General features: G+C 40.2%; 1 protein-coding gene across 5 annotated transcripts in view; it reads left to right on the forward strand.

Moving 5' to 3' along the window:
- The window catches only part of DPY19L3 (dpy-19 like C-mannosyltransferase 3), a 75355-nt gene that overhangs the window by 10260 nt on the left and 42171 nt on the right, over positions 1-22924 (forward strand). For 4 of the 5 annotated variants that reach the window (XM_077754632.1, XM_077754633.1, XM_077754634.1 and 1 more), the window contains exons 3-4: positions 15409-15499; positions 22046-22167. In XM_077754632.1, the coding sequence (XP_077610758.1) occupies positions 15409-15499; positions 22046-22167 (213 nt within the window). The remainder of the gene's footprint in view (positions 1-15408; positions 15500-22045; positions 22168-22924) is intronic. The other variant, XM_077754636.1, reaches the window with a different exon arrangement.

Genomic DNA, 22924 nt, shown 5'->3' on the forward strand with positions numbered 1-22924 from the left:
GGGCTGCTGTAAAAGGTCTGGGCTGACACTGGATGGGGGGACGCAGCTTCCGAAGCCGCCTTCAGGCAGAGGATATAGTGGTACCGGCAGGTGCGGAGCCTGTCGGCGCATTTGTCATGATTTGTGTTTAGCAGATGCCAAAAATACACATACCATTGATTCTTGTTACTTTCTAAACATGTGTTGTGTCACTTACTGCTCAAACTATATTGTGACAACAACAAAAAACTTTTAAGAAAAAACATTACTCAGTTCTCATGACCCTTAACAAAAGCCAGTTTTCAGTTTTCCCTTCCATTCTGCATCCTGCATGTTTATATATTTTACTTATTTATGACTCCAGTGTAGTTTTCAAAATCAAAATCAGACTCCTCTGATGTTACATCGTATGCTTTTCCTATATGTAGTTACATAGTTATACAAACTTTTACAATTATGGAACCGATTATTTTTATATAACTCAACATTTAAAAGAAAATTTATTCTCTTAGTTAGTTCACTGTTTCTTAGCTCCCCAACTGTGGGGTAGTTAGATTGTTCTTAACTGTGTGGGTAAACCACTAAAATTGCTTCTTACTCAACTTCTTGTTTTAAAGTGGGAGTGTAAAGATGTCAGTTCCTTCCTTTCTGTAGAATTACCCCAGAGCAATTAAGGAAAACGAAAAAGGGATGGTTATTTTCCAGCTTTGATGGAACGAAGAGAGGCCTCTGACCTGGAACCACAGTGTATGAGGAAGGGCCGCCTAACCCAGTGAACCTCGGAGGAGCATGGAGGGTGCGGAGGGAGGACTCAGAGCTGCCCGTTTTAGAGGAAACCTCCGCAGCCGGGTTCTCCAAGGTTGTCGGCATATCCTGGGGGGTGAGACCGAGGTCCTCTGTGGGGAAACATGGTGCCAGGTGTGAGCAGCAGTGACGGAAGCTTTCCTGGAGACCTCTGGGGTGTGAGAGAGAAGTAAGCTAGGCAGGCCGAGAGGAGTAATCACAGACACAGGCCAGTTTTGTAAAAGTGGAATTTAAGAAGACCAGGGTAAAGAGAGAAAACAGCTCTGAGGCGGCCAATCTTGGTTGGCAAAAATGAGGAAAAGACTGAAGAGCTCATTGTTGTCAATCACATTGTATCACAGGGAAAATGCTTGCTGGCCTGACTTGTGGCCCTGGCCTCCCCCTTCCATGAACTTCCTGCAAGTAGCTGCTTTGGTAAGAACTTGCCACACACAGAAGGGAACCAGCACAGGCTCTGTACAGGGAAACTAGAAGAGAAAAACCAGGAATCAAGTGTTGATGAAGAACCATCCCCCCGAAAAATTTATAGCAGAGACATGAAAATTGTGACCAAACATGTCACATTAAAAAACAAACACAATACAGGGCATCTGGGTAGTTCTGTCGGTTAAGCTTCTGACTCTTGGTTTTAGTTGATGACGTGATCTCACCTTCGGGAGATGGAGCCCCTCTGTCAGTGCAGAGCCTGCTTGGGATTCTCTGTCTCTTCCTCTCTCCCTGCCTCTCCCCTGCTTATGCCGTCTCTCTCCTTCCCTCCTTCTCTTTCTCTCTCAAAAATGAATAAATAAAAATAAGTATTTGTCACCATAGAAGATGAATTCAAAGCAGGGATGTCAGAATGCAGGAAGACAACAGAACTAAAACATGAGCTGGCAGAACTTAGGCAAGGAGTAGAATTAAAAGATAAAACCATAACAGTCACAAAGGTGTTAGGAGCAACACACAGAAGACTAGAATCTGTAGAAGGCAAAGAGAAATATTGGACTGAAAAAAGTAAACAACATGGAATAAAATTAGTACAGTTAAAGTAGCAGAGAGAAGCTGATGACTGAGGAAGACAGCAGCAAACCCACATAATTTGTGTCCCAAAAGAAAAGAACCAAAACAATGAAACAAGGGAGAATCATGTTTAAAGATTCAAGAAAATGTTTGAAAAATGAAAGATGACTTGAATCAACAAGTTGAGGGGCACAATGGGCCTCAGGAAAACTTGGCCTGGAAGAATCATTGGCGGGGTATAGTTCTATGAAATTGCTGGGCTTCAGTAGTAAGAAACCCCTGGACGTCCAAACAAAAGATCATCTTACCTAGACGAGGGGACAGTCAATCTGGCTTCCAACTTCTCCATGGTGACATTTAATGCTTAAATCATGAATGATGTCTACAGAAGACTCACACAGGAGAATGTGATTTACACATTTTAATGTAGTCATCCCATCTTGTGTAAAACGCCCTACAAATTGTTTTGATTCTGAGAAATATATTTTTTTGACACCTGAAGAAATTGTAAGAGGGAAAACTTTATCCAGCCAAGAGATCAAAGGCAAAACAATGGCAGAAGGCTATCAGTGAAGTACAAACATATTTAACTGTAGGACTAGCACTAAATATTTATAGATAAAATATATATGATGTAAACAATGTAGTAACACCTAACAATGTTATAGCTATGAAATAGTAACAGAATAACAATGTAATAAAAAGCGGAAGGTAAAGAGAAGGTAGAAAATGGTGGAGGTATCCATTTCTTTATTTTTTTATAGCTCGAAGTCAAGTTTCATTTAAAAATGATAAACATGTATATAAAAAAATTCCAAGAAAAAGAATATCAAGTAAATTTGGGCAGGGGAGAAATACAAATTCCTTAAGATTGTCATTACTTGTTATAGGAACTCAGTAGATATTATCCATAGAAATAAAGAATTAAGTCATCCTTCAAAGTTATAGTTATAAAGGTAACTCCTACAGTAAAAACATAAACCTTAGAAATTAAAACACACACACACACACACACACACATGCAGACACAGACAATATAGTAGAGGATTTGTTCTAAAAATTAACAAAAGCTGTGACACAAAATGTGTTAGAGAAAAATGTCAAAATATTTTTGAATAAATAAAGATATGTCTGCTTTACTCACCTGATGAAAACTCTGTGTCACAAAGCAAAATCAAATCACATACTATATGCATAAGATTCTCCCAGAACAGAGTTTCTTAGGATTAGATCTAAGGTATAGATAAGGACTTACGAAGTAATGCAACAAGGGGAAAGAAAGTCTCAGACAAAAAAATGAGGCAAAGAAGGGCAGTTTTTCAGTGAGAAAGATGCTGATCACAGATAAGGACTGTGTGTCAGATAACTTAACAAAATTTATAAAGCAAAAACTACAAGAAATACAGAAAGTAATAGAGAAATCCATTACTATTGAGTTTTAATTCTTAGTTCATAAAAAAAAAAAAGTGGTCAAAAATGAGAATATAGAAGACCTAGAGAAAATCATAAGATCTAAACTAAAACATGGGTGTGTTAAGCCCTAGAAAAAAATCTCAGACCCAGAAATGCAGTATTTCCTAATCACAGTGTGATAGTGCCTACTTAGTTGGCTTGTTCTTGATTTGGGGATAATGGTCATAGACTCACAGAATGCTCTCTTAATTTATTCCTTCATTTATTTATTTTTTTTTATGTTTTATTTATTTCTAGGAGAGAGAGAGACAGCGTGAGCAGGGGAGGGTCAGAGAGAGGGAGTCACAGACTGAAACAGGCTCCAGGCTGGCAGTCAGCACAGAGCCTGACGCGGGGCTCGAACCCACGAACCACGAGATCATGACCTAAGCAAAAGTCGGACGCTTAACCGACTAAGCCACCCAGGCGCCCCAATTTATTCCTTCATTTAAATAAAACCTGGAGATAACTAATTAAAAATAAAAAGTCCACTTTCTGGAAATCTGAAAAAGTATTTCATAAATAACTTTGTTCACAGGACATTAAAACTCAACTTATAGAAATTATAAAATCTAAAAAATGATGAAAACCATGTTTCAGGATTATGGAACACAGCTAAACTAGTATTCAGAAGAATTTGTAGTGTTAAATGTTATGAAATTATGAATAAACAAATGAATTCATTATTCCATATATGAAGTTGGAAAGTATTCAAATCTAGCAGCAGAAGGAAGGATAAAGGTAAAAGGAGAAATTGATCACTTAGAAAGTAGGAAAATAATTAAAAAATGAATGGTTATTTGGGGAGTAAAAAATAAGAAGGTTAGTAAAGATAGGATCAGGAGTCAAATATCCAAAATAAGAAATAATTGCAGAGATGATGAAATGTGGTAACAGAAATAACTCTAGAGACCATGAAACAGGAAAGAGCCACATGGTCTATTTTGTTTGATTCAGTGCAAATTAGATGAATGGATGAAATGGATGCTTTCCTAGGGTATAAATTTGCCAAAACTGGCCCCAGAACGTATAATTATTTTTGCAGATGTAATAGAGAAAACTTAGTAAAGACTTACCCATCCTGCACTCCCCAAAACAGCAGACCCTGTTGATTTTATGGAGGAATTTTACCAAACTTCTTAAAGAACCAAAATATTCCAGTACTATTTCAGCCATTCTAGAACACTAAAGAAAAAGAAAACTTCCAAATTATTTTTATGAATCAGGCATAACACACCAAAACTGAGGACCAGAATATAACTACAGTTAATTTTTCTTATTCCCAGCATTATATTCTAAAAGTCCCCAAAAACACTGAATTAGAATACTGAATTGTTGCTCCTGGGGAAATTGCATGTGTGCAGGTGTGCACGTGCATGTCTGCATGCAGGCACACATGTGTGTCACATATAGGTCTTAAATTCTAAGAACTCCTGGTAGATTCCATTTTCTTCATTTTATAAAAGAGGAAGGTGAGGTTCAGAATTGTTAAGTGACTTGCCTAAGGCCGTCCCACTAACAGGTACCAGAGTTGGATTGCAATCCCATCCGCCTGGGCTGAGAGTTTCTGGCGCTGGGCTTGTGGCGCTGGGCTGCACTGCCCCTCACTGCAGTGTCTTCTGATGGCTTCTGTGTGAGAGCTGGAGTGAGAGGCAGGGCACAGCTGGGAACTGTGCATAGGAGGCAGCTCAAAATGTCAATGCTCTGCATATGACTGCAGAAGCACAGCAAGTACATTTTGTCAGTTTTGTTGTGACAGATTTTGGTTAGTAGGCAGATTCGCAAGTCAAGAAATCTATGAATAATGGGAATCAACCATAAATGATGTAGGTAATATAAAAAAGCTCAGAGACTAATCCCACTTACATATATTGAACTAAAAATTCTAATTAATACTAATGAAGAGAATCTAGTTGCACATTAAAAGCAAAATGCACCACTAAAATGAAATGAAAAAGGAAAGAGTCCTTTTTTATACCAGGAAACTAGAGGAAATTGTTGGGAAATTTAGTAATATACTTGTTTGCTCAGTTACTACTTCAGAAGACACAAGAAAAGACATTTGAACAAATCTAATATCATTTTCTTGTAACATATGTAACTTAAATTAAGGATAGACCAGATGAGCCCACTACATCAATGGAATAAAAGACAAAACCCATGTGATTATCTTAAAAGAACCTCAAAAAATATTTAACAGAACTCAGCAACTCTATTTATTTATTTATTTTAATGTTGGTATTTGAAAGAGAGAGTGTGAGAGAGGAAGGGACAGATAGGGAGATAGAGAATCTGAAGCAGGCTCCACACTGTCAGCTCAAAGCCCAGTACAATGTCTGTTTCCTTTCCCAAATTGGGGAAGTTCTCAGCTATATTCAAGAACTCCTCAGCGCCTTTCCCTCTCTTTTCCTCTTCTGGGATTCCTATGATACAGATATTGTTCTGTTTGATTGCATCACTCAGTTCTCAAACTCTCTTTTCGTGCTCCTGGATCAGTTTGTCTCTCTTTTTCTCGGCTTCCTCTTTTTCTATAATTGTGTCTTCTGATTCACTTATTCTCCTCTCTGCCTCTTCAATCCGTGCATTGGACGCCTCCATTTTATTATGCACCTCATTTATAGCATTTTTTAATTCATCAGAACTATTTTTAAGCTCCATAGTCTTTTAGCAATAGCTTCTCTGATGTCTTCCATGCTTTTTTCAAGCCCAGTGATTAATTTTATGACTATTGTTCTAAATTCTTGTTCGGTTATGTTTTAAGCAGCTATGTGTTAAGCAGCTCTTTAGCTGTCATTTCTTCCTGGAATTCCTTTAGAGGAGAGTTCCCCTGTTTCGTCATTTTGGCTAGCTTTCCGTCTTTTGTTAGTTTTAAAAGCTTGTTATGTGCTTTGCACCTGTGAGTACTGCTATATTAGAGAAGGCTCATTGACTGTCTAGGGCCTGTCCGTTCAGAAGTGTTCTTTTAATGTTGTCTCTTGGTCTCTCTTGTTGTTTGGTTATTTTATTTCCCTACTCCTGGTGGTATTTGGGACTCTCCACCATGTGTACTTTGGCTTGTTTCTTGAGGTAGCCCTGGAAAAGAAAACAGACAAACACACAGAGAACAAAGGCACGCAAACAGACAAATCCAACAAATGAGCAAACCGAAAGGGAAAAAGAAAAAGAGAATAAAAGAAGGGAAAAAAGAACAAACAAACAAAAGACAAAGGACAGTCTAAAAGCATAAAACCAGAATTCCCAGCTACAAATAAAGAGCAGGTGTATGCAGTGCTGATGGAAGAGCATATACACAGAGAGAAATGTGAGGGCTGGGAGAAAGCAAAATTGGATACTGACCAGGCAGAGAGACTAAGAGGCTTAATTCAGAGAAAGAGAATATGGTAGGAGGCAAGGTGAAAGAAAGAAAGATAATGCTACTCAGAGAAACTATATAGTCCGATTACTTCAGAGAGAGAGAGAGAGAGAAAAGTAGCGGTGGAGAATATACATCTAGAGAATGGATTAAATGTGACTGTTTAAGCAAACCAATGACCAGAGTGCCCAGTCCAGCAGAGGGGAGGGATACGAATGAGACAAGGGGAAAACATATCTGAATAGAAAGAATTGATATAGAATTAATCATGGCAGTGTATCCATGTTGGTCTTGCCCCGGTCAAAGCCCAGCACAAGGCTCAAACCCATGAACCGCAAGATCATGACCTGAGCCAAAGTTGAATGCTCAACCAACCAAGCCACCCAGGCGCCCCTCACCAAGACTTCATAATAAAAAAACACTCAACAGACTAGAAATAGAAGGGATCTTTAGCTTCAGAAAAGGCATCTGTCAAAAATGCAACAACTAACATCACATTTAATGGTGACAAATTGAGTTTCCTGCCTAAGATTAGGAACAAGACAAGAATGTCTGCTCTAGCCGTTTCTATTCAGCATTATACTAGAAGTCCTAATTAGGGAAGTTAGTCAAGAAAATGAAACAAAAGACCTCCAAATTGGAAAGAAGAAGTAAAACTGTCTCTGTAGTTAACATGATCTTCTATATAGAACTCACTAACAAAAACTATTAGAACTAATAAATGAGTTTCAAGGTTGCAGGATACAAGATCAATATACAGAAACCAATTGTATTTTTATACAGTAGCAATGAGCAAACCAAAAATGAAATTAAGAAAAGTTTCTTATACAGTAGCAACAAAAGAATAAGATACTCAGGAATAAATTGAACAAAAGAAGTATAAAACTTAAACCATGTCCATGAATTGAAGACAGTATTGTTAAGATAGCAGTGCTCCCCAAGTTGGTGTAGTTTTGACATTATCCCTCTCAAAATCCTTGGTGGATGTTTTTGCAGAAATTGATAAGCTGACCCTAAAATTTATATGGAAACTGAAAAGACCCAGAATAACCAAAGCAGTTTTGAAAAAGAAGAACAAAATTAGAAGACTCACAACAATAATCAGGACAGTGTGGTCCTGGCATAAGACAGATGAAATAGCATTGAGAGTCCGGAAATAAACCCTTATATTTGTGACCAATTGATTTTAAATGAAGAAAGAATAGTCTTTGCAACAAATGATCTGGAGACAACTGGATATTCATGTGCAAAATAAGGCAACTGGACCCCTTCCTCATACATATACACAGATTAACTCAAAGTGAGTCAGAGACCTAAATGCAACTCTGAAGTTTCTAAGAGTACACTGTACACGCTGTATGTTAGCCAGTTTGACAATACATTATATTAAAATAAAAAGAAAACATGAATAAATCATCATGGCTTAGGCTTAGGCTAGGTCATCCTAGATACACCAAAAGCACAAAGTAAAGGAAAGGGGAAAGGAAAGGAAGAATACTTAAATTGGACTTCTTCAACATTAGAAAGTTTTGTGCTCCAAAGGATACAATCAAGAAAAGACACCACTCAGGAAGAAAATATTTACAGATCATATGCCTGATAAGGGATTTGAATCTGGACTATACAGAGAACTGTAACAATTCAATAATAAAAATACAGCTTAATTTTCTTTATGAAAAAAGGTCTTGAATAGATGTTTTTCCAAAGATGATCTATAAATGGCTAAAAAGTACATGCAAAAAAGATGCTCAACATCATTAGCCTGTCAGGGAAGTTCTAATCAGACCCACAGTGAGATAACACTTAACATCCACTAGCAAGGCTATAATAAGACATGTAATAATAAGTGTTGACGAGGGTGTAGAGAAATTGAAATCTAAAGAGATAGAAAGTGGATTAGTGTTGCCCAGGGCTAGAAAGCATCGGGGATTTGTAGGGTGATGACTCGGGGTGGTGTTTCTTTTTAGGGGTAATGAAATGGTCTAAAATTGATTCTAGTGGATGCATGCATAACTTTGTGAATACAGTAAAAGCCATTGAATTGTACACTTGAAACGGGTGAATTGTATGGTATGTGAATTCTGTCTTCGTAAAACTTAAAAAGATAGATGCATCCTTTTTGTTAATATGGCATGAATACATTTCAGACCAAATGCTAAGACCTTTCCCGTTAGGGAAACCCTAGGACAGTGCTGTCTATCTAGTAGAACTTTCTATGATGATAAAAAGTTCTTTATGCTGTGTTAATACTCTAGCCAATAGCCAATTGTGTTCAAAAACTGAGAAGCTCAATTTTTAATTTTAATTAAATTTTAAGTCGGCACATGTGGCTAGAGGCATATCCCAAGCCAAAGCTGTCTGTTAGTACTCCTGTTTAACATTGCTTTGGAGGTACCAGCAATATAAACAGGAGAAGTAAAAAGTATAAAAATTGGAAAGGGGGAGGTAAAATTACTTGCAGATCATGTCATCATCTACCCAAAAACCACAGAACAATCTGGAAAATTATCACAGGCAATAAGAAGACTTAGTAGCAGGGACTAAATACAAAATTAAGTACACAGAAACCAAAATATTTTATTTTAAACTTTGTCGAATTTTGAACTGTGCCTTTTTTTTTTTAAAGCGATGCCTGACAATCCTGTCATATGTCCTTTGTCCATTTACCCCCAAACTCTCCTGGACGACCGTCCTGACCTTTTCTTCCTCCTTTTTCCCCCTAGACCTTCCCCAGTCTTGACTGTCAGCTCTTGCACTGTAGAGGGCTGGGGTCCTGTCCGCTGAACTGGCAAAAGATAGATTAACAAGAGAAAAGCATACAAATGTACTTAAGTTTTACGACACCCTAGAACCTTCATAAGGAAATGAAGACCTGAAGAAATGGATGACCTGAGCATTTTAATACTAGATTTGATGAAGAATAGAAAGTAGAAAATGTAGCAGGAAGAAAAGGGGGTGAACTTAGCAAGGCCTGTTTGTTCAGATCCCTCTCCGTGCCCCTTCATCTTCAGAGATAAGGATTTCTTTTCCTCCGGGTAGAGGGAATGCTCCTTTCACAAGAAGTCTTGTGACCTGCTTCAGGGGACAAGGGAGAGGTCGGAGAGCCCTTCCTGCACCTGCCATTACTCTCATTCCTGCAGCTTAAGATACTCAGTATGTCAAGGTGCCGTATTGGGAGGTAGCGTATTCGGAACCCTGGCGACTGAGAAAGGAGAAGTAAGCGGAAGAGACCTTCCTCATGCTTCAGCCCCACATCTGCCTGGACCTGTGCCCATGTACGCCGACTTGTCACCCCATGTGTGTGGCGTCTTTTCCCCTGCCTTCCACTGAGTCACATTACTCCAGCAGTTGAGTCTCTCCTGCCTTCTCCCGTCCTGGGGTCGGGGAGGCCCTTCTGTCCCCACCTTCTCTTCCAGCTACTGTCCCATTGCTGCGCTCACCCTCACACCCAAACTCCCCCAGAAAGTGTGTGGTCCCGTAGTCCCTGTTCCTCTCTTCGCGTTCTGTCTCTTGAGCCCACCCCAGGCAGGCTTCAGCCGTGGCACTGCTCTCGAAAAGTTGTGGTTGTTCAATTCAGTGGTCGTGTCCTCGTTTTCCCGGACTCCAGGACACGTGTTCCCCTAGATTTTCTCCTCCCTCTCTGGGTGGTTCTTTGGCTCCTTCACAGGCTACTCCTCAGCCTTCTGCCCTCTTGTTGGCAGAGAATCCAGGACTCGGCTCTGTATTTTTCTGTCCACCTGCCGTGATCGTATAGTGGTTAGTACTCTGCGTTCTGTATTTTTCTGTCCACTGTCATTTCTTTTTTTTTTTTACTTAAAAAATTTTTCTTAATTTATTTCTGAGAGAGAGAAAGAGGCAGCGTGAGCAGGGGAGGGTCAGAGAGAGAGGGAGACAGAGAATCTGAAGCAGGCTCCAGGCTCCGAGCTGTCAGCACAGAGCCCGACATGGGGCTCGAACCCACGAACCATGAGATCATGACCTGAGCTGAAGTCAGACGCTTAACCGACTGAGCCACCCAGGCACCCGTCCACTGTCATTTCTAAGAACAATCTTATCTACAGCTGTAAATACCATCTCTACATTCATGGCCCCCAAATATCTGTCTCCTGCTCAGACCTTTGCCCTGACCTCCAGACTTGTCCACAGCCGCCTGCTGGATCCAGCACCTGAGCTGGGATGTCCAGTGGGCATTTCGAACCTAACAGGTCCCCCACCAGCGGCCAGGCGTTTCTCCTGATCTCTCCGTCTCTGTAAATTGCAGCTGGGTCCTCCAGTGGCTCCTGCCCTTGCACACTCCTGGTTCTCTCAGGTGAAGCCCTGTCCATTTTCCTTTAACAGCGTGCAGGATGTGATCACCTCTCACAACCCAGACCCCCACCGGGACTATTACAGCAGCTCAGCCCTTCGCAGTCCAGGTCAGCAGGTCTGAAACCACACTCCTGACCGCCCCCACCTCCCCACACACACAGCTCGCTCAGAGCACACGCCCCGGGTCCTAGTTAGCTAGCAGCACTGGCTGTCCTGCCCCACGCTACCTCGCACCACCTGCTCTCCGCCCCCGGCCTTCCTTGCTCCCTCCACCCCAGACCGCGCTGCCTTCCGCGTTGTTCTTCAAGGTGTACTTGGGCTGTCCCGGGTGGCCCGCAGGCTCGCTCCACACGGCTTGCTCCCCGCCTCTTCAGATCTCTGTTCCGTAGGGACTTCATCGGTGCAGCCTTCCCCACCAACTTGCAGGATCCCAGCACCCACACCGCACCATCCGCCTTCTCTGCGTTTTGTATTTTACACGTTTATTCATTCTCCCTCTGTTCTAGATTATAAATTTGGTGAAGACAAAGATTTGTGTCTCTTTTGTCCCCTGCTGAATCTCCCAGCAAGAGAATGCTTGTCACTGTTTGGTCAGCAGCTGTTTGCTGAATGAATGAATGAGGAAGATAGAGGAAAAAGAGACCAATTAGGAAAAAGAGACAGAATCCAGTGGGAGCTGGTTTAATAGTTCAGGCAGGGGTACCTGGGTGGCTCTGTCAGTTGGGTGTTTGACTCTTAATTTTGGCTCAGGTCATGATCTCTTTGTTCGTGAGCAGGAACCCCCATGTCGGGCTCTGCCCTTACAGCACAGAGATTGCTTGGGATTCTCTCCCTCCCTCTTTCTCTGCCTCTCTCCCTCGTGCACGTGCTCACTCCTCTCTCTCTCTCTCTCTCCCCTTCTCTCCCTCTTAAAATAAACATTATAAAAATAGTTCAGGCAGAAGGCTCTTCATCCTTCTAATTGATACCTTTCCTCCAATAGTCATTTTCCTTTAAAAAAAAAACAACATTATTCTTTCTCATTGAAACATAAACCCCTTGGGATCGAGGACGAAAGTTTTATACCTTTGTTTTCCCAGCAAAGAAATGTTCAGTCATAAGGAAATATAATTCTCATTTAGCTAAAAAACCACTCATGTCACTCAATTTTTACCCGTTTTTTATGGTCTTTTCTTATGTTAATATTTTCCACTGTTATTCTCCTGTTCGTTTGATATTACAGAATTTGCATATCTTCCCACCAAATACTCTTGCTCAGCAAGGATTCTCTAGAATACATAGGGTTAACCGGCCAAGTGGTTAAGTCCAGTGGTACCAAGAGTGGTGGATGCTTCTGTGCGAGCCCAGTGGGCACTGTGTGTGGGGGGGGTGCGCTGTCAGCAGTAGCCCAGCCTGCTCCCAGGCTGCTCGCACACACAGCTATCACTCACCCCCGGCGCTCATCAGCCCTAGGGGAAGATCATTCCGTTCTAGCAGATGGACAGGGGGCTCACCAGCCAATAAACCATGCACGTGCCATAAGAATGTCTGCTAAGGGCCCGGTTCCCAGTACAAGACTTCAAGAACAGCTGTCGGTTCGTGAGCTCCTGTTTCTTGGTGAGATGATTTGTTACCTATTTCTGAAATAGACTGTGTTTGCAAAATTAATCTTTTCTGTGGCTTCCCCACCACCAGCAGCCGACTCTGTTTGAACACAGTTTTTGTAAACAAAAGTTATTTACACGAGAGTCTTAAAAACTAACGCGAGGGCTCATTTGGCAGATGCCGTGTCGTTTGTCTAAAAGGGGTTGTTACATTTTGTGTGTTTCTAGGGGACACAAGTCACTAACTGTGAGCAGTCATTGTTTTGATGCTTTTTCCTTTAAGTATTTTTGTTAAATTACTATATAAACCGCTGTTAAACAGTTTTAGGTGTACGGCTCCTTAAAAATAACACTGCTTTTGTCTGTTTCCTTCTGTCATTATCTCCAGAAGAAATGTTTTCATTCTCCCGGCATCACTTTCCCTGTGGAACTGCTGCAAATGAAAATATGAAGTATTTGTTCATGTTGCATTCTTTAGAGGGTAACTTCTATTGGTGTACATTTTCATTGGCACAATCCACCAGGCAAAGTGTAAATTGCTGCAAAACTGGAAAAGTGTTTGAATGAGTAAAGCAGATGTTCTCTTAGCATGAAGCAGATGTAAAGCTTGCAAGTGTCTGTCTCATGAAGTATAGCATTTGGTTCCGTACAGCTGGTGCCAAGATTACCAATTAATCATGTGTGAATGCTTTTTTACTAATTAGGACCCCCTCTGTTCCGTGCGCATTCTGGGTATATTAAAGAGAGGGGTGGGGCACAAAAGCTTTCTACCTTTGTACCTGGAGTGGTAGGATTTTTCAGTTTTTCCATCTTTATGAAGTCCGTCTTCTTGTATTCCTGAGCCATGTTGGATATGAAGCCCCCTTCATGTGAGTGATTGATCTGGTTCTCCAGTTTGATTTGGGGATGTAGGTTTGATGTTAGAGTATTCCATTGAAAACAGCCATACTTTGAACAGTGAAAGGCAGCTGGAGAGAAAAAAACGGAGTGTAATTAAACTTTGTGGGGTTTTTTTTCCCTGATTTGCATGAACAAAAGCTAACATTTGCTCGGTTAACATCATTTCAGAGCCTGTATGGCTACTTGACCAAGTAGGAGTGTGAACGTTGTAGAAAAAAGCAATACAAGTTTAGTTTTATGTTATGAAAAGCAATAGAGCAGTTTTTCTCAAAAATTCAAGATGAATGGATTAACGTGACTGCTAGGGACCGCCTTTATTGCTATGAAAGATACGTCACAAATCAGCAGCAAATGCAGAAGCTGAAAGAGCTCTGTTGCATACTGTCCATTTTATAAAGCAAGTGTGCTAAGGAGGGCACATTTCAGAGGTCACCTGGGCCTTGCTTCCATGTTTGATATCCCCAAGATAAATTTGTTTTCTACAGAAGGAAGCTCATTAAATAAGGTTTGCTACTCCACCCCTCCTCTTGTTTTTTTAAGGAAGAGTTAATAATGATAAAGCATAAGTTTGTTTCTCGAGGTCAGTAATTGGATATTTATACTCTCAGATAATTGAGTACTTATTCAATGCTTTATTCATGAATCAATTTATGATTTTTTTTAAAGGATAGGGGAACTATTTAAAGGATTGAAGGAATACATTAAATAATTTCAGGTCTGAAGATACATAGCATGAGTGGCTCTTTTCACGAAATGTTTATTACAGTTTGAAAAATAGAGGTAGGTTAGAAGAAGCTTATTCCCTAGAACATACCATGTTTAGTGTTTATCGTCTTCCCCCAGTAAAGTTGAATTTGTGGAATAGGGATCTGCTGTGGTAGGGAAAACATAGATGGAAATACATTTCAGACTGAGTGTGCCAGATTCCAGGACCTAGCTTTTTGAACACCGGCGTCAGAGAATCTATAATGATGTAAATTATAATTTTCATTCACTTACACTGTTTTTTACATAATATGAACTACGGTATCTAAGAATAGTAATATGATGATTCCAGAATGTCTTCCCCATCCTCCTTACCAGTTGCCTCCATATTTTGTTAATGACTTAAAATTTAAATTTCATAAAAGCATCTTAAAACCAAATTGACTAATAGGTTTCACTTTAAATTTTCAGTTTTATAAAATTGAATATTTCTTGTATCCACTTGCCTACAAGAGTGTCTTTCCACTGAGGTTACATTTGTCAAACTGAAATTCACATGTGAAGTTCTGCCTCATTTCACTAAGAGTACGTTACGTTCTTAGAATAAAAAGAAAATTACTAATCTTATATAATACTATTAGCTTTTAGGTAGGTGTCTAATGCAATTATAGTTCTTTTCACTTGGGAGACATTTTTATACTGTCCCTATTTTGATTCTCACTAATATTATATAAGAATTGGTGGTGTTTTTTTTTTTAAGTTTTAATTTGTGTGAAATAAAAGGAAAACATTAATTCTGAAACATCAATGCAAATGGAACTAGCTGTCTCCATGTTTTAAAATGGTTGCTATGGGGTCGCCTGGGTGGCTCCATTGGTTAAGTGTCTGACTTTGACTCAGGTCATGATCTTGCAGTTCGTGGGTTCAAGCCTCGTGTCAGGCTCTCTGCTGACAGCTCAGAGCCTGGAGCCTGCTTCAGATTCTGTGTCACCTTCTCTCTCTGCCCCTCCCCCACTTGTGCTCTGTCTCTCTGTCTCTCAAAAATAAACAAATATTTAAAAAAAAAAACATTTTAAATGGTTTGTTATGGAAAGTTTAAATATCCACAAAGGCAGAGAATTGTATAAAACTGTAATACGTACCCAGCTTCAACAGTTATTAGCCTTCTATTGTTTTTGTTTGCTGAAATTTCTTAAGACTGTATTTTGAGAGGCTTTTTTTTCTTTTAAGTTGTAGTTCTGGACCCTGTTTCTACAGTGACAGTAGATTTTTAAAAAAACAAACAAACTAGGTCATGTAAACCCAGTCGACCTCACTTTATTTCAGGAAGTGGAGCGAGAGATCTCATTCAGAACAGAATGTGGACTGTATTACTCCTACTACAAGCAAATGCTGCAGGCTCCAACCCTCATGCAAGGTAATCACAGCTGATGGCGTTAGTGGGACCTGCTTCACCCCAGCCAGTATTTCTGCCGAACATACTTCTGCACTGCAGCATTTTAAGTGCTTTATAGAACTTGTGTAGCTTTCCTGTGAACTTGCGTGGTTTTTCCCTGCCAACGTCATCAGCATTTGGCTCGGGAAGAAATTCTGTAACACTTAATGTAACTCTCCTCTCCTCAGCCCTGTTCCATCTCTGAATTTATCTGGTTGTGATTTCCTGGTCTTGCTGCTGGTTTTCCTCATGATCATTTTGGAAAAAGTCTTTGCAGGTGGAGAAGTAGTGTCTAAAAACAGGAGGCATTTTGGTAATGTGAACAAAACTTACAGCTGCCCTCGTCCCCTGTGTTCAGTCCCTTACTCTGCAGTTGCTATTCTCCCACATTTTCACTGGTTGTAAGTGGTTTAGAGCCCGCAGCCTTTACCTTTACTCTGTCTAACAGAAGCCCCAAAAAGGGTCTCTCCTACTTAAATATGTTTGATAGGCTCCCCATGAGCACGCATGACAGCCATTTGCTAGGTTGTACTTGGATTCAGATACATTTTTGGCAAGCATTCTTCATAGGTGATGTTTTGTATTTCTGATTTTGTCACAGTGGGAGACATGAAATGTTATCTTTCTTCGTGTCCCATAAATATTAATCAGTTGGTTCCTATGCAATAAGGCTAATGACCCATCAGCTTTTCACTGAATGGTTTTAGCCACCATTGATGCTTATTGCCTGTATCCACTATCTTAGTAGTCAACAAAAGTGACATTCTGCATTCCTCTTGTGTTTGTTAGCTGGAACTCTGTTACTTAAGAAATCTTTTCCTCATCAACTATCTGGTGACCCTGAGATATGGTTTATACAGCAAAGGCAGAATCACTGTTGATTTTCTTTCTACAGTTGATCTTCGTTATTCATGGAGTCCATTTCCAAACTCAGTCACTCACTAAAATGTATTTGTGACCCCAGAATCAGTATTTGTGGTGATTTTTGCAGTCACTCACAGGCTTATGCAGAGCAGTGAAAACTTTTCATCACCTGCCTGGCCTGTTCCCAGCTGAGGTTGGACAAGGCGATGCACTGCCATCCTGTCTCAGTTCTCCTTCTATGGCGTCCTGTTCACAGTCCACCTAAGGCCCAGTTTTCGCATTTATGCTTTTTGTTGGTGATTTTGCGGTTTAAAATGGCCCCCAGCATAGTGCTAAAGTGCTGTGTGGAGTTCCTAAGTGCAAGCAGGCTGTGAAGAAGGCACACCAAGAAAACATGTTTGTCAGATAAGCTTTGTTCAATTAGGAGTTAGAGTGCTGTTGGCCACGTGTTCAACGGTAGTGAATTGCTAGTATATGTTAAAGAAGATGTCTTTAAACAGAAGCACGTAAATCAAGGTGACGTGTCAATCAGTCGATGACCAGAGGCTCATAAGGACATAACCTTGTATTCCCTACAGGGCTCAGTATTTCCAGTTCAGTTTTCACTGCAATATAGAACATAACTACTGATAAAAACGAGTCAGTGAGCTCTCAAAGTTGTGATTTGCTTCTCTAGCATCCTCTAATGTGGTGGTTCTTATGGAGGGTCAGTTGTGTCCCTAGGAGACATCTGGAACATGCAGATACGTTTTTGGTTGTCACAGCTCAGGTGGGTTGGGAAGGATAGTGCTACCAGAATGGACAGAAGTGTGACGGATATTGCTAAACATCCTACAATGTCCCTACAACAAGAATTATCAGGCCCCAAGTGTCGATACCAATAGTGTTAACAATGAGAAACTCTGCTCTTAAAGGTAAATAATGAGTATTGTCTTTTTGTCATCACAAACTCAATGGTTCATCTGTTTCATTTCATTTAAGTCATTTGTTAAGATCTTCCTCCTAGAAAATTCCAAACATATAAAAGTGTAGGGAGAATCCTCTGATGGATTTCTACATGTCTGTCACCAGCTACCACAGTTACCAACTCATGACCAATCTTGTCTTCTCTCTACCCACCATTTTCAGGACTATTTTGGAAAAACCCCAAGACATCATATTCCGCATTTGTAAATATATATATCTGTAAATTATATATATATAAATATATCAGTAAATTTCTCTAAAGGGTGGCCACCCCTTTCATAAGTATTACCACGTTACCATTATCGCACCTAAACACAATTAGGAAATGTCTTGCTATCAGATATCTAGTCAGTGTTCTCTTTTTCCTGATTGTCTTGCAGATTTTTAATACAGTTTTTGAGTTCCAAATAAAGTCCACACATTGCAATCATTTGCTCTGTCTCCTTGTTTCCTTTAATCTATAGGTTTCTTTCCATCTTTTTTTCTTGTAATTTTTTGTGGAAAACCCAGATTCATTTGTCTGATAATTTTTCACTTTCTGGATATTGCTGGAGTCCCGTGGTGTCATTTCATGATTCTCTGTTGCCTGCATCTCCTATTGATTGGTAGTTGGATCTGGAGGCTTGCTCAGGTCTAGGTTCTGTCAGACACGTGGTGGTGCACACTTCCACATCAGAGCACATAATGTGCACTGTCTCTTTCAGGGTTAAACTGATCCATTACTAAGTTCTCATTTAGACTTTCCCCTAATGAGTTAGCACCATTGGTGATCATTCCCTAAATCTGTTAACTTGGTAAGGGCAGTAATACTTGAATTCTGTAATTCCTTCCATGATTATCAGATGGAATTGATGTCTAGAGAACAATGATTTCTCCTCAGCTGTTTGCTAACTCAGAGTTTCAGCTCTTTTTTTTTTTTGTAAACATTGGGGTGTGTGTATCCCCCTTTTTTATTTCTGAAAGAGAGAGAGTGTGTGTGTGAGAGCAGGGGAGGGTCAGAGAGAGAGGGAGGCACAGAATCTAAAGCACGCTCCAGTCTCCAAGCTGTCAGCACAGAGCCCGACACGGGGCTCAAACCCACGAACTGTGAGATCATGACCTGAGCCGAAGTCGGACACTCAACCGACTGGGCCACCCAGGCGCCCCTCAGAGTTTCAGCTCTTAAAGGAAAGGTTGGATTGCTCCTTTCCCTGTATTTTAGAGAGTTGCCAGTCTTGCATCCCCTAAAGGGTTTGATTGTTATATATCATCATAAACATGGGTTTTTAACATCTTTGATATGTTTCAATCTTCTGCATTATTCTTCTTATTTAAATTGTCCAATCTTTGGTCAATAGGATGCCCTTCAGATTGGCTGCTTTTTGACATGATTCTAATAGTCATTGAAAATGCCCTTGCTTTTTGGCGTGACAAGCTATTTCTGATCCACATTGTGTATTTCCTACCCTGATCTAGGATCCACCATTTCTCCAAGGAAGCCAGTTCTCTTTAGTGGCTATTTAGAGCCCACAATCTGGATGATGGTAGGGGTACTTTTTACTACTAGATTGGTCCTTGTTTCCAGTCCTTTTTAGTGAGAAGAGGTAGGAGATGTGAATTTCTTTTCCAAAGAAAAAATAGGAATATAGTTATTTTCAGTTCAAAGTTAGTATAACAGGGTTTTTACTATTTTGCTTTTATATTTGTATCTCTTTCCTTATATTGAAAATTTATGTTTCTTATGATACTGACATAATCATTTAGCTGTTTTGTACAACTGTGCATATACACACAGTATGCATACACACGCATGCACACACACACACACACACACACACACACACACACACCATTCAGTGAAGCAGTAGTTAGATTGCTTCTAATATGATTACCTGAAAACAATTTAGGCTGTCTTTGTAGTTCTTTTTGTCCTTAAGATAAAATCAAGTAGGTGTCTATATCTATCTATCTTTATCTGTATCTGTATCTATATCTATTTTTTTCACATTCCTCTATCTTCAAGCCATTGGAAAGAGTTCTTTCTCTGTGACCAAGCCACCAACTTAATAGGTTTATTTTACTTTGCTTTTGGTTTTTTAAGGATTGCTTTGTAAAAAAAAAAACTTTTGTTTTTTTCATACTTCTACAAAAAAGTTTATTTACATGGTTCCAGAGTCAAACTGTAAAAAAGGGACACATTCAGGGAGGTGTCCTTCCATCCCTGCCCCCTCCATCGTGTTTCCTTCCTCACTCTTTAGATAACCATTCTTTTTAGGTTTTGTCTAATTCTTCTACTGTCAGTATTTTTTCCCCTAGTCTCAGCATTTTTAATATAAACAAATACTTTATATATTCACATATTCCCCTTGATTACTGTATACGCTGTTCTCCTTTTTTTGCTTTTTTTGGTCATTTACCAAAAATCTTGATCACTCTGCAGTAGACTATAAAGAGACTCCTTAGGGGCGTCTGGGTGGCTCAGTTGGTTAAGCGTCCAACTTTGGCTCAGGTCGTGATCTCACAGTTCGTGGGTTCGAGCCCCACGTCGAGCTCTGTGCTGACAGCCAGCTCAGAGCCTGGAGCCTATTTCAGATTCTGTATCTCCCGTTCTCCGTGGCCCTCCCCTGCTCATGCTGTCTCTCTCTCTTTCTCTCAGAAATAAATAAAACATTAACAAAATTTTTTTAAATAAAATAAAGAAAGAGACTCTTTATTCCTTTTGCAGTTGCATAGTACTCCATTTGTGTGTATACCCATAGTTTATTCAGGTAGCTTTCTTGTCTTCATCTGCTCAGGCTGCCATAACAAAATACCATAGACTGAGTGGCTTAAAAAACAAATTAATTTCCTACAGTTCTGGAAGCAGGAAATCTGAGGTTAGAGTTCTAATCCGGGTCCTGGTGAAGAACAACTTCTTGGCTTGCAGTTAGCCACCTCTCTCTGCACCTTCACATGGAAGCCAGACAGAGAGCTGGCTCTCTGGTGTCTCTTCCCACAAGGGCACTAATCCCATTATGAGGGCCCCACTGTCATAACCCTGTCCAACCCTAATTTCCTCCTGAAGGCCACAACTCCAAATACCATCACTTGGGGGTTAGGGCTTCAACTTAGGAATTCTGGGGGGACATGGACAGTCTGTGGCAGTCCTGTGTTAGTCTGGCAGGACTGCCACAGCAGGCTGGGTGGCATAAACAACACAGATTGCTCTTCTCTCACGTCTGAAATCTGAAGTCCAAGATCAAGTTACTTCCAGGGTTGGTTATTGGTACAGCCTCTCTTCCTGGCTTGTAGATGGCCACCTCCTTGCCATGCCTTCACTTAGCCTTTCCTCTGTACGTGTGCTTAGAGAAGGCCAAAGAGCTCTCTCTTGCCTGTACCTCTTCTGAGGACACCAGTCCTATCGTATTATGGCCCTATCTTTATGACCCCTCTTCACCTTCATTACCTCCTTATAGACCCTGTCCAAGTACATATTGGGTTTGGGCCCTAATATAGGATTTTAGACAGATACAATGCAGTCCAAAACACCTCCTACTGATGGACATTTGGTTGCTTCTGATCTTTTGCTTTTAAAGATAGCACTGGAGGAATGACCTGTGACCTGTGTCATTTTGCCTTTTTGCCAGTCTGTCTTCAGTACTGATTTCTAGGCCCAGATCAAAAGGTAAATGCACATGTAATTTTGCTAAGTGGTGCTAAATTTGCTTTCCCAACTGTAGTGTATGAGAGAACCTAATTCCTTAGAACCACACTAACAGGGTGTATTGTTAGACTTTTTTTTTAAGCTTTTTTTTTTTTTTTGAGAAAGAAAGGAGAGAGAGAGAGACCGTGGGGGAGAGGGAGAGAGAACAGGAGAGAGAGAATCCCAAGCAGGGCCCAATGCAGGGCTCGATCTCGCTAATCATGAGATCAGGACCTGAGCCAAGATCAAGCGTCAGACACTGAAATGACTTAGCCACTCAGGTGCCCTGGTTGTCAGACCTAATTTTTTCCCCCAAGCTGATAGGTGAGAAATGGTATCTCAATGTAGTGTTAATTTGTACTTACAGTAGAAGCAATGTTGAGCATCTTTTTATATGTGCAAGGACTGTATGCATATTTTCTTCTATGAACTATCTCTTCATACCTTCTGTTAATTACTCAATTTGGTTGCAGTGCTGTATGACCTCAACATAGCCATGGAATTTCTGTGGCTTATTTCTTGCTTTTATTACCCAGCCTCTACTTGGAACTGGCTGTTGTCATGACAGAGGGAAATAGCCACACTGCTGGTGCAAGCAGGCGTCATCTTTTCTTAAAAGATGTCACATCCTCTCACACTGCCATTGGTCAGAGCAAGTCAAATGGCCAAACCCATCTAAGGGAAGTGGGGGAGGCTACTTACACCCCCAAAAGAGGTATTGTAGGTCTCATGGCAGGCAGACAGAGCGGGGATATAAAATCCTCTTGCCTAAATTTTTATAAAAGAACATATGGGCTTTTATTTTTTCATTGTACTCACAAGAATTACAATTTACCTCTGTTTGTGTAAACATGTAAATATCCATCTAATATACAGTAAGCTCTTTGAGGGTGGGACTATGTTTTTTGCTTATTATTCTATCCCCAGTGCCTAGCACATTCTCTGACACATGCTAAACAATCTATGGATAGTTTTAAATGAATGAATAATTCATAATTATAATTATTCTTTCCTGATCTTTCAAATATCAACCTTAGGTTTTCATGGCTTAATATATGATAACAAAACTGAGTCTATGAGAACAATCAACCTTCTTCAACGAATGAATATTTACCAAGAAGTTTTTCTCAGTATTTTATATAGAGTTCTACCCATACAGGTATGTTATGTTCGTGACACTGAGTTGTTAATATCACATGAAAGTCAAAATCTGCTATTTTAAGCTGAAACTTTCACATACGTTATTCTGATCTTAAGCTGGCTTGGTTAAAAAAAAAAAAAAGCACCAGTATCCCAGTGTTCTCCAGATATGTGTGAACTTTGCTTTTTATTTATGTTTTTATAAGATTTTTTTTTACATAAGATGCTTCCTGGCCTATCGTCTATGTGTGCAGTCTAGAGGCTGATATATATTTTCATTTAGAAACATGTAATCACTCCTCAGTTATCTTTGAAATTTAAAAATGAGAGATTAGCAAATGACAGTGACCACTTTGTGTGAATAAGGCAGTCTTGGGCAAAGATAGATGTAAAGTTTGTCTAAAGAATGAAGCCAGAGGCCTCGAGGGCTTCATTTCCCTCTTCCACTCTGCTGGGAGGAAGAAAGACTACTGACACATTTTTGCACAGAAAGGACTGATGTATGTTTATTGCTTGTAATTAACACCAAGATTCCAAATATTACATTGCCACTGTCATAGATTTTTACATTTTTTTTTAAGTAGGCTCCACACCCAATTTGGGGCTTAAACTCATGACCGTGATTAAGAGTCCACATGCTCTGGTGCACCTGGGTGGTTCAGGCAGTTAAGCAGCCAACTCTTGATTTTGTCTCAGGTCATGATCTCATGGTTCATGAGATCGAGCTCCATTGCTGACATCACGGAGCCTGCTTGGGATTCTCTCTCTCTCTCTCT

This window comes from Crocuta crocuta, unplaced genomic scaffold, assembly GCF_008692635.1.
Source record: "Crocuta crocuta isolate KB4526 unplaced genomic scaffold, BGI_CrCroc_1.0 scaffold121, whole genome shotgun sequence".
NCBI lineage: Eukaryota > Metazoa > Chordata > Mammalia > Carnivora > Hyaenidae > Crocuta > Crocuta crocuta.